At 32.8% G+C, this 13,125-nt stretch overlaps 1 protein-coding gene across 1 annotated transcript; it reads left to right on the plus strand.

Annotated features, from left to right (window-relative positions):
* Positions 1-646: 646 nt before the first annotated feature.
* On the plus strand, positions 647-2,580 carry LOC104086437 (trihelix transcription factor GT-3b-like). The gene is made up of 2 exons (XM_009590684.4): positions 647-1,245; positions 1,686-2,580. The coding sequence occupies exons 1-2, from the start codon at positions 925-927 to the stop codon at positions 2,253-2,255; spliced, it is 891 nt and encodes a 296-aa protein (XP_009588979.1). The 5' UTR covers positions 647-924; the 3' UTR covers positions 2,256-2,580.
* The last annotated feature ends 10,545 nt before the right edge of the window (positions 2,581-13,125 follow it).

The following is a 13,125-nucleotide window of genomic DNA, read 5'->3' on the forward strand; positions in this document are numbered from 1 at the left end:
ACACGGTTCACTCTGTAACACAACGCGTATTATGTACAACAGAGATGCAAGAATACAAAAAAAAGCATACTGTCAAGTATTTTTCCACTCTTTACACATTAGATGAACAAATTACATTTCTACGTACTTTTTTCCCTCTTAGTACAAGCCAAATGTAACATGACTAGCCAAATACATGGGTGGAGCTAGATCATTATTAGGACGCGCTCGGACAAATTCAGTGTGATTTTGTTTAGATATATTAAAAAATATATAAAATATTAATTGTCAGTTCAATTAATTAAAATGAGATGAGTTTGCTGATTAGTATAGAACACATAAATTCTAAATTTTGACTCCAATAGAGAGAAAATTAAAGTTGGGAACCTTGTAAAACAAGCATCTGACTAGTCTACAACTTGACATAAAATCAAAGCCCCATCCAAAGGGTTTCTGTTTTCTTTCGCCAGCATGATGTCACTTCATCGCAATATGAACAAATGTGGATGTCAATTCTAAATTATTATAATTTCTTCAACTTTATAAAGATAATTATTTTTTGGCGACAGAGAGAGAAATGAGTTTACGCGTAGAGAGATGAGACACTGTTTCTTTGAAGGAAAAAGGGATGCAATAACAAAAAGAGAATGAAAGGAAAAAGAAAGATTTGATTCACATTTTTTTTCTTTCTAACTTCTTAATGGAGAACTCAAAAATACAACGCTCGCTTTTGACACATAAGCCATAGATATTCATTCTTTTTCACACCTTATTTTCACACCATATATCCCCACTTTCATTTTCCCTACATATAAAACCTTTCTTCTTCTCTCTCCCCAAATCTTTTTCCTCTCCATTTTCTTAACCAAAACTATCTCTCAAACTTCAAGTTCAACCAAACATAAATATACCCTTTTTAAATAATAAATCTAGGGTTATTATTATATGGATCCTCATCTTCATCTTCATCATCATCAACATCAACATCAACATCAAAATCCGTTTAGTCATCAAAGTGTGAATGTAGATACAAGTGGTGGAGGGGTTAATATTGGTACAACTAGTGGAGATAGATTTCCTCAATGGAGTATTCAAGAAACAAGAGATTTCTTGATGATTAGAGCCGAGTTGGATCAAACTTTCATGGAAACTAAAAGAAACAAGCTTTTATGGGAAGTCATAGCCACAAAGATGAAAGACAAAGGTTCCAATCGTAGCCCTGAACAGTGTAAATGCAAGTGGAAAAATCTCGTTACGCGCTATAAGGTACTGGTTTCTCTCTTTTAATCTTAAATAAATATATGAAAGAATAGACTCGTTTATTAGGTTTCTTTCTGAGAAAGTCACTAGCTAGCATCGGGGATGCAACTTTTATTCCCCAGTATAAATATAAATATATGTATGTCTAAAACAACAAAAATTTTAAGATATGTATTATATTTAATTCTGAACTTATAATTTAAAAAATACAGTATATTCAGGCGATAACTTTCAAAGATTAAAGTCGTCTAATTTAAAATTTGGATCTGCCTTGCTAACTAATACTGCATTAAATATTTATTTTTATCTTGAATCTTGATGAAGACACTTCAAATTCTTTAAGGGTTGTTGAGTTTCTTACCAAGTTACCATCTTTTAAGATCTTTTTCAAAAGAAGTATATATAGCTATGTCTTTCATTTCCTTTTCATTATATTGTTTTAATAGGGATGTGAAACGCTTGAACCGGAAGCTCTACGACAACAGTTTCCATTTTACAACGAGTTGCAAGCGATTTTCGCGGCTAGGATGCAGAGAATGCTGTGGATAGAGGCAGAAGGTGGCAGCGGGTCGAAGAAGAAGACTATTTCTCAGCTATCTTCTGATGAAGAGGAAGAAAATGAGGATAGCGAAGGAGAAAAAGTAGTTGGTATCACAAAAAAGAAAAGAAAGGTCAAGGGAAATAATGTTAACATTGTTGGTAGTAGTTCTAGTGCTGGTAGTGGGAATTTAGTGAATAGTTTTAAGGAGATTTTGGATGATTTCATGAAGCAACAAATGGCAATGGAAATGCAATGGTTAAAAGCTTATGAAGCAAGGGAAGAAGAGAGGAGAATAAAGGAAATGGAATGGAGACAAACAATGGAGGCATTAGAAAATGAGAGGTTAATGATGGAAAGACGATGGAGAGAAAGGGAAGAACAAAGGAGGATTAGAGAAGAAGCTAGAGCTGAGAAAAGGGATGCACTTATTACAGCTCTTTTGAACAAGCTCAGAAGAGAAGATCACAACATGTAACCTTATATATTCCCTTCGGGGACATCCGATAAAATTGGAACGATACAGAGCAGATTAGCATGGCACAACATGTAACCTTATTAGGGTATAAAGGATGTGGAATATTAGCTAGCTCTAGCTAATTAGACTAACTGTGTTTTCTTGATTAAATTTTGCTGATGATCATGTTCTGGGGAAGTTTAAAAGAAGATAAAAAGAAGCCCTTTGATCAGAGGTTTGTCTTGAACTTACTCTTCTCGTAGTACTGAAAAACAAACATAATGTTCCATGCATTTCATGTCTCTTCTTTGATTTTGCAAGTTATAAAAATTCTTATTTCTTGATCTTTATGCGCTCTTGAGGTCTAATTATTATCTTGCGTTTCTTAGTTATCCTAGTATGCAAAGCAACTTACTTTCTTATGTTTAAAAAATCTTGAAGGAAGACAGTAATAAAAATGATTCTTGCTCCATTTGTTTTATTTTATGTAATACTCTTTTATTATTAATCAGTCTTAAAAAGAATAATATATTTATAAATAATTGAATTTTAAGCTTTCCATGCAATAGAAGGACACATAATTCCAATACAATGGTCCTTCGTTTGTCTTTCTATTCTAGTTTTCTTTGTTTTATCGATGGTAGAATTAAGGTTTCATTTACTTGGATGAATCGAATACAACGGTTCATGGTATAAACTTAATTACCATTTGAATAGCTGGCGATACGCGTAAATGGAAAGTCAAAGTTTGGACTTAGCTTGGAGCATTTCAGATATTGTTACACCTTTTTCCTGGTGATAGGCTGTCTAGATACTTGTAATGATTGCCCAATCTTTTTGCCAAAGTTTTGAAAATTAGATCTCATACAACTAGCTACACGAAGACTCTTTATAATTTCTATCCTATCAGAAGCAAGCGGACCCAAAATTTTGAGTTTATAAGTTCTAAACAGGGACAAAGTTAGAGTATGATGTACGGCTTCAAACGAATTCAATGACTTTTTCTTATACCTTGTATTTGTATTATAAATTTATGATATATATGTATAAATATTTAGTTGTGAAACCGGTTATTAAGACGATCGAAAGCTATGGGTTCGATGGCAAGTAATTAAGAATTCTTAAATTTTAAATCCTAGCTCTGCCTCTAGTTCTGAACCCACAGTTTTGTTCGCTTACCGGTTAAATAAATTCCTTATACATATCAAGTGAAATTCTTAATATAAATACAACATATAAGCTAAAACTATTAGGTTTTACCGAACTCTTAACTTATATAAATCCGCCCACGATATTGGACATGCTGGATATAACATCTAATAACTCGAAAACAATTCTTATAATTCCTCTGTTCATTTTATATGATACCTTTTTAGTCTTTTATAAAAAAAAAGAATAACATTTTTGATACTTGAAAACTCCAGCTCTAAAGACCTTTAGTATGAATCAAAAAAAAAATTCTTTCTTACTTTTAAAAATTTGTGCCCAATTAATCAAATACTATCATATAAAATGAAATGGATATAACATAACTTTATAGATTTTATTGTGGATCCTTAATGGTGCATTATGCAATATAAACATTAGCTACTCGATGGAGTGAATTCATCTCCAGGAGGCTAAGGTGGTGACAAGTTGATTATATCTAGGTAGGGATAGACTTAGGCTAGTTATCTACTATGTTTCTTAGTTAATTATCACATTTTCTATTGGCAAATTTAGAAAGGATTTACAATAAGTGGAACCATATCCATAAAACTTGATGCATGCTAATTGGCATTTGATAAGGTGGTTTCGAGTTAGGACTAAATTTTTCTGGTGAAATTATATGGGATTTAGAAATAGAATTTTAGTGTGTATATATATATATATTGAACTTCAAATGAAATCCTTTAGTTATTATCCATTTTACCATGCATTAATGATGGAGAGATCAAGTCATTCTTATCTTTCCATGTTTGTTCTATGAACAAAATTAAAAGACTAAGTACTTTCCTTACTTTATGATTGATTGCTAAGAGCATTAATATATTTTGCATCTTAGTTCAATGTCTAGGTTACTCTATTATGCTATTCGTATCTTTTTACTTCGTTTTCAAGGAGTGAAGAAATAAAAAATAAGAAAAAATCATTGTGTTGGTTCATGTATGCTTGAACAGAAAAACCAAATTAGGGAAACAGACCACTCAATTAATTAATACTCAATGACATAACTATTTGCTTCTGTTACAAAATATGATGCAATGCATGTATCTCTTTCTTGGGAAACTAATATATTCAGAGTTATGTTATTAATTTTGACAACTTTCTTTTTTGGTTTTCTTATTCTTTCATCCAAATATAGTTCAGATTGTTACATGCACCCATATTTATTTGAGAAATTTCAAGTTACAAGGTGCGTTGTTTGTCCATTTAGTTCAAGCAGTTGGTACATATGCACTTTATTTCCTCTTTCTCTGTTGGTATCTGGGGGCGAAAAAAGAAAAGAGACGGATGAAATTAGCTCCCAGTGGAGGCTTGCATGACGGGCTATAATTAGCTCGGTAGTAGAGCGCAGTGGCGGAGCCACATTGAACCAAGGGGTGTCAAGCGACACCCTTCGCCGGAAATTATACTATATTATTAGATAAGATTTTTTATTTTATGTATATTTACTATACGTTGACTCCCCTTGATTTTATTATTTATATTTTGATACTCCTTAATGAAAATTCTGATTCTGGTTCTGCCACTGCGTGTCCCTAATAATTGTGTCATTGTGTCCGGGTTGTGAGGGCTCTCAACCATGAACAGTTCAATGTCTATCGGCATCGATTTTCTCATAAATTTGAGTCTGTTGTTTTTAAATTAGCAAAGAGATTACATACATGGAATGAAATTACCCCAGGCAGTTCTGTGATTCTTTTCCCTTTACTTTGTACGTAATTAACACGTTGTCATACGTTGATGAGGAAATTTCATGACATGATCGTGCATGAATAAAAATCGTACCAGATTTCAACTTAATGGAATTGTAGTTACGTTGTTCCACTGCCAAATTGTGCAGTTGAACTAAGAAATTTGATTTCTTTCTCCTATGATGGTTCACACTCGATTGTTTTGCTCTTTGTCATCATTATTGCATACGTGCAATATCAATAAAATTGCTTTCTCTTTAATAATTATTCGAATCCTATCCTCACCCACTAATAAAAATGTTGTTACTTATTTCACCCGGTAAAAATAGTTACTCTTGTACTTTATCATCACCATCAACAAAAAAATATATTTACATGTTCGATCTAATAAAATGAGATAAGTAATTAACACACGTCAAACATTATCAGGTGATGATGTTACACGAACCATTTATTTTGTCCAACTAATATACGAATCAAAGCGTTTTATTACGTACTTGAGTATTGTCATTCACCCTACAAATTAAAGGTGAGTTTTATTGCTTGGATAATTTCCTATTTGTTGCATAATACTAATGAATATATGCAAGCAACTCTGCTGGAATGTTGATGAATTAAGCAACTAATATTGAAACATTTCACATGACGTATACACCTACTATGCAACATGCTTGGTCTTGAATATTGGCCAAATTGTGGACACAACATTAGTCACCTTTTCTCTAGCTAGCCTAAGCCTATTTCTCTTTATAGACGTTAAGGCAATTTGTTTTACCCACTTAAGAGGGATTGATAGTATAGTGGAACTTGTAATATCCTAGGCAAATTTAAATCAGCAAAACGCGAGAGATATTGTGTGCATAAGGAAGCAATCCTCCAATCCTTTCGGCATATTTTAAAGCCGTGCAAGTCTACGTTCAAAGCAGACAATTATCACTAATAGAATGGGCTGAAAAACATATAGCATGTTTGACCAAATTTTTAAAATTAGCTTTTGAAAAATATTTTCTCAAAATTATTTTTCAAAAATATATTTTGGTGAGAAGCAGTTTATGTTTGGCTATTTAATTTAAAAAATACTTTTGAGCAGTATTTAATATTTGGTCAAACTTTTAAAAAGTACTTTTTAAGTGTATTTTTTTCAAAAGTGCTTTTCAAATAGTATTTTTGGGAAGAAACTATATTTTTTTGCTTCTCAAAAACTGTTTCTACTTTTACTCAAATCACTTTTTTCCTTCTAAAAGTTTGGCCAAATATTTCAACTTTAAAAACAAGCACTTTTGTCCAAAATATTTTACCAAAAAAAGACTTGGCCAAACAGGCTAATAGTAACGAAGCTACTGGGAATGCAACCTTGGTCTTGAGTGGGTTGGACCAACTGTTGAGAGATGGTGGATATATGAGGAAGCTAACCTTGTATCCTAGTGACTTATTAGTGAGCCACAATAGATCAAAATAATGAGATATATATGAATAGTGGTGGATCAAGAGTATAATATATGGGTTCTCGAAAATCTAGTAATTTTTGCATATATCTTGTATTTCTATTAAAATTTATTAAATATTTATAAATATTTAATTGCGAATCTAGTTAATATTGTATATTAATAATTTGAGATTACAACAGGAACTCATACACTTTAAATCCTGAATTTGCCTCCGTATATGAAGAGGTTAACTGAAAATCAGACATCATTAGCCTAAATAGGAAATTAGGCAAATACACTGGTAATTAAAAATATTAATTATATTTCTTTAGGCGTCTAAAGCACGACAAATAATACTCTATACATGAAAAGGAATAGTAAATATGAAATATGTTGAGGTCCTTTTGAACTTGTCTTTGCAGCAGGGACCCTAGAGAATGTTATGAACCGACTTTCCGTTAGATTTGCAGTGCTGACATTTATTACATGTTGTGGTCAAACTTGAAAATATAGTCACTTTATGACAGAAAAATATAAATTAAGATTGGTCAAAGGTCTAATGCATGGCTATTCCTCATTTACTTTCTTGACTATTTTGCTTTTTTCCTTTATTTTCTCCGATCTTTTTGTGTTACCCAACGGTATTTTTTGTTTCGTTATTCTTTCTTAAATTCTTAAATAAGCAATGACCTCATTCACCTATTAACCAATCCATCCTATTGACCGGATTACCGTTGGATAAATGACAAATTTATATTTTTGGTGTTATTGGAAAGAGTCTCACACAATAAATCTGGGACTCAATTTTTTTTATTGACATGGTGTTGTCTGAGTCAACTTGGGTACACCTTAATTATTCTAACGATATCTGCTAGTTCTCATCACATGTATCAGAAAACTTTATTCACTAAAACTTAGGCAGATAAAGTGAAATGACCTAATATTTTTTGGGCTCGATTTGAACATATGACATCATGTCTCTTCTCACTTCATTAACCATTAGATCAATACTACTCTTAGGTAAATCTGGATTTATTCTTATTTTCAATTTATATGACATAGTTTAATTTGAATGTGTATAGAATGTAAGAAAGAAAGGAAGATGTTTAATATTTATGTTAAACATGTCAATATTTGCGTGAATTTAGAACTTTTGTAATTTGCGATGATCTATTGAATATGTCGTAACATTTGTGTGGTTATAAAAAATATTTTTAAGGGTAAATAAAATTTAAGTTAAATTTTATTCTACATTTATAAAGATGCTAATCTTTTTTTGGACGGACTAATAAAAAAATAATATCATATATAAAGTAAAACGAAAAAATAAAAAGTTTGTCGGTGAAATTACAAATCCATATTTTCTTTCTCTTGGATTCCTATGCTTTTCCTTATTCTCTCATTGTATTTATTGTGGTCAAATCATCCCTTATGCCTCGATAGAGTGCAGCTAGAATTACAATCAACAGCCAATTAATTCTCGCATGAAACAATAGCCATTGATTATATTTAGGTGGGGTAGATTACATTGATGTGATCCAATGATTAGAGCAATATTGTTTCGTGTAGATTGAACTCTCTTCCGTTTAGCTATTAGCACGTAACAAGAAAGTAAGTAGATATAGAAACAATTAAAAAAGATATAAATAATACATACAATTAAATAATTAAGTGAACCTCTAGTAAGTTAATGCTATAAATATATTCACCGGATAACGAAAAACAAAGAAATGGCAAGTACTTTATGAAGAATAGTTTGTTATACATTGTTGGAAAGCATGTGAGTGGTATAAGGCCACTTTTTTTTTTAAGTCCTCGTCCTTTTATGTGTCTTATATGGGTGCAAATACATATACCTTATTTTCTATATATATATATATCAAAGGCTTGGACTTGGGCTTAGTGCGGGCCGTGTCCGACCTAAAATAAATGATTATGTTTTTATTTATTTCTATAATTAAAATCTATTTTGTTTGAATTTGAAATTTTAAATATATTTTTGAATAAATAGATGCGTCTGTTTGTGAAAGAACATATCTTTTTTGAAAAGGTTCGATGGTTTCTCTATAAATAGAATTACTTCCAACAAAGTGGATATAGAAAAATCTAAAAATATATTTTGACTTGTTGTATCCCGAAGAAGATTGTTTGTATTTTCTCAATTTGTATACAAAAAATATCTTCGCTAAGGAAAGCCGTTCTCACGCCTCAAGTCTTCTTCAATTTTATTTTCAATTATTTTTTTTCTAACACTTTACACCTTGTTTCGGAAACTAGAAACAAAGGAAAGTAAAATAAACATTAATAATTCTCCTTATTTTTGTTTGATTTGACTAGATGAAAATGAAAGATATTAGACAAAAAAGAACATGTTTTCTCTTAAAAGCACGCACCAAACTTTTTATAACTAAGAAGGTGACGAAAAGAACAGTGTCACATAGGGTGTGTTTGATAAGAAGAAAAATTCTAGAGATCATTTCTAATTTTTTCATGTTTAGCTGGCTTAAATGTTTGAAAAATATTTTTCTCATGAACTCATTTTCCTCCAATTAGAGGAGGGGAAGAAAAATATTTTTTAAAACTCTTTTTCAACCTTTCACACCCTATTCCCCACCTCCATCAACCCCACCCACCACCCTAACCACCCTACCCCGAACTTCCCTACCCACTCCCCTACCCTAACCCCGCCAAACCCTACCCTTACCCCCCAAACCCCCACCCAACTCCAGCATTGCGGCACGCAACCCGACCCACACCCCACCCACCCCCCACACATTATATATAGCTATAAGGCTTGTTGCGAGCCCTCTCCCGTCCCCACCAGTCCTCCCTTACCCCATAGTATTTGCCTGAATTATATATTTTCAAATTAATATTTCTACTTGCTAACCAATCACTAAAAAAAATTCGATTTTTTTTACTTACCAATCAAACATGGAAAACAAAGTGATAAAATTACTCATTTTCCAGGAAAATATTTTTAATGAAAATATTTTCTTTCATATCAAACACACCCATATTCACCACTTGATAAAAACTGGATATCAATTTCTTGAATTGTCCTTTCACTGGATTAGGCGTGATGCTAATAAGCAGCTTACTATCTTGCTCGGGTAGCTTTGTGGTATGTAACTTGTATAATTTGTGACTCATATCCATCATTTTTAGCTTCTATTTTTTATTCGGATGCTTCTCATTTCAGAACGGAGATGTTTCCCTGATGTAACTATATTTTGGCTTAGTTGTTTAATAAATATTTGCTACTTTAAAAAAAAGGTGACTGAATAAATTAGTGACATATAGTCACAACACAATAAAAATTGGACATTTACACCTATATTTACCATAATTAAATGACAAATAAAAGTTATAATATGTATTAATTAAATATAATTAAGTAATAATCATATTTGTGAAGACTTGTGTTATATATTTATTGAATTCGTATAAGCATTCAAGTTTATATGCAATATTAAAAGAAAAATGCATTACTGTACGGAAATAATAGAGAAATATATATATAAGCAATCAACATCCATATATAGCTTTATGCACAGTCATAATCTCTGGTTTATTATTATTTTTTTTTGTTAACGGATTACTATTTCAAAGCTCTTGCTTTCGAAGAATTCGATAACTAGATATTGAAATATTTCCCATGGAAATGGCATTCCTTGTCATTGAACCAAAAATCATCTAACAAAAAATAAATTAATTGTGTCCTTGATATTTGGCTTAAAGTATATGTATTTATATGCATGCCGCATCACATTACTCGAATTTTATGTATTTGCATGAGTATTGTGTTGATTTGAGCTAAATTATGATATTGTTATGTGTAGGTGTCACCCGGAAGCGATGCGGAACGAAAAGGCAAGAGTTGGAGCAAAAAGAGATGAAAAGAGAAAAACTTCCCAAGCTAGCACCCAGGCCAGCGCGACCCGCTGCCTGGGATGCAGAAGTCAGACCCGGATTTTTTTGGATTTCAGCTCAGTGCAGGGCCAGCGCGATGTGCTGCCCTAGACGCTGAGTCGGGACTTTTTCTACTTCACTCGGGACTTGGTTTTGACGGCCCTACATGACCCCAACTCATATAAAAAGAGTTCTAAACCTAATTTGGAGGGAGAGACGCCACTTTGAGAGCAGTATACAAGCACGGAACACTCAGGAGCAAGGACTATAATTTTTTCTTCATTCTTCTTAGTACTTTCAGTAATTCAAAAACTTGTGAATTTGTTTAACACTATTATGTGGCCAAGAACCATTAGTTCTGGTGTTGTGATTTAGCCATGAATATTGTTGTTTGACGTTAACTTCTCCTTGATTATAATTCGCAATTATATGATTATTGCTTTAATTATATGCTTAATTGCTTGATTTTCTGGCCAACGGCTAACTTCTATCAACTATCTGGATTATGCTTGGTAAAGCTACAGTTAGATTAGAGAAGAATTAAAGAAATCATGATCTTAACTGTGAAGTATGGGGCAAATTAGGATAGGATTATACCTAATCATCATGCTTAATTAGATATTGTGATCTTAATGCATTCTTGATATATTAATTTTATAAAAATATTGGTGTTAATCTATTTTGGACAGGCGCATAGTAATTCGAGAGAATACTACGAGCACAAATTACTCGATTAATTAACAACCATGAAGCGAATTGCATGAAAATGGGAGTTAGCTAGAACACAATAGGATTGATGAATTGATCACAACCTTGAAATGTTTATCTCTGTTGAATTCACAACACAACCAACTTTCTGTGGTGCTAATTTAGTTAATTGTTAAATTTGTTGCTTTAGTCATTAGTAACATAAACTCAACCATTGCTCGATTTGACTTAGTAACAAATTGATTCGAAATTAGTAGGTAGTTAACACAAGTCTCTGTGGGTTCGACACTCTACCATCATTATATTACTCATTGATCACATGTATTTGTGTGTGCATTTGGGAGTAATAAGTTTTTTGCGCCATTGCCAGGAACTTGAATATTGACTACTTTACTAGCTTTAGCTTTCGTTATTTATTTTGTTAAGTCTAACTTTTTTCATTCGTTTTTCTAATCTCAAGCATTTTTCTTGAATTGGAAGTGTGAGGTGCCAAGATAGAATTCAAGGCTTTGACCCAGAACCTGAGAGAAGATTTCACAGAAGGTTGAGAGAAGCAAGGGACACAAACAATATTCATGCACTTGTTCAACTACCTGTGGAGATGCAGACGGGAAACCATTGGCGGTGCAGGAGGAGGCGATGGAATGTTACCTCTAGCATAGTGAAGCCCAGAACCACCAGACACTTTGAGCTTAAATAGAGCATGATCCAGATGTTATATTCAAACGAGCAATTCATGGGTCTACCACATGAGAATCCGTAGCAACATAATTTGAACTTCTTGGAGATCACTGATACTTATATCACAAATGGAGTCACACGGGAATATGTGAGACTCAAACTATTTCCTTTCTCTCAGTTGGGCAAAGAGAAAAGATGGTTAAAGGCAGAATCGACTAACTCTATTACATCATGAAATGATTTAGCTCGCAAATTCCTGGCACGATTCTTTCCTTCAGGCAAAACTGCAAATACTAGAAGTAAGATAGTCGCTTTTAAATAAAGGGAGGGTGAGTCATTATATTCTGCTTGGGAGAGGTTCAAAGGATTGCTACGGGATCGTCCTCATCATAACTAGACTAATGAGGTGTTGACTGATACCTTCATAGAAGGGCTACACCCTGAGACTAAGATCGTGATAGATGGTGCAGTTGGTGGTCAAGTGTTGGAGAAATGTTTTGATGAAATTTATGCATTATTGAACAAATTCTCCAAGAGTAATCCTAATTGGCAAGGAGAAACTAGCAGACAGATAGTTGTCATGACCCCAATTTTCCTCTGTATGATGTCGTGACGGCACCTAGTCTCTAAGACTAGGTAAACCTAACATATATGAAGAATTTAATAGAAACAGTAATAAAACTTCCAATTTAAAATAATAGTTATCATAAAAAGGACCTTGCAATACAACTGAACATAACTCCCAAAATCTAGTGATACAGAGTCACAAGCTCTACACGAGTATACTGAACATCCCTATATAACAGTATATATAAAAGGAGAATGAGATAGAAACTAGATAGAGGGTGACTCCAAGATCTGCGAATGCCGGCAAGTATACCTTGAAGTATTCGGTCTAAGAGCAACTCACTGATACCTAGGCTGGTATGAAGTACCTGGATTTGCACAAAAAGATGTACAAAAGCGTAGTATGAGTGATGAGGTCACTCAGTAAGTATCATATTTAACCTCGGTAGAGTAGTAATGAGGTCAGGTCAAGACACCTACTGAAATAAATAAATAAGATGAACAGGTATAGTACAATATAATAATGGAACAACGGAAAGGGTACAACGAAGAAATATATCAAGGATAGCTACGCAAAAATTAAGGCAATTAAGACAACACGGAATAAAAGAACATAATAAGAATGCCAAGGAAATGGTGCAAACAAAACATAAGTGGTGTAAATGAAAGGTATCAACAAGAATCACTACCGAGGTACCG

This window comes from Nicotiana tomentosiformis, chromosome 7 (genome assembly GCF_000390325.3).
Source record: "Nicotiana tomentosiformis chromosome 7, ASM39032v3, whole genome shotgun sequence".
NCBI lineage: Eukaryota > Viridiplantae > Streptophyta > Magnoliopsida > Solanales > Solanaceae > Nicotiana > Nicotiana tomentosiformis.

Excerpts from the sequence above, each read along its gene's own strand:
- LOC104086437 (XM_009590684.4), top strand. The coding sequence starts at position 925 with ATGGATCCTCATCTTCATCTTCATCATCATCAACATCAACATCAACAT. Across the intron at positions 1,246-1,685 it reads ATCTCGTTACGCGCTATAAG|GGATGTGAAACGCTTGAACC; the intron begins GTACTGGTTTCT and ends TTGTTTTAATAG.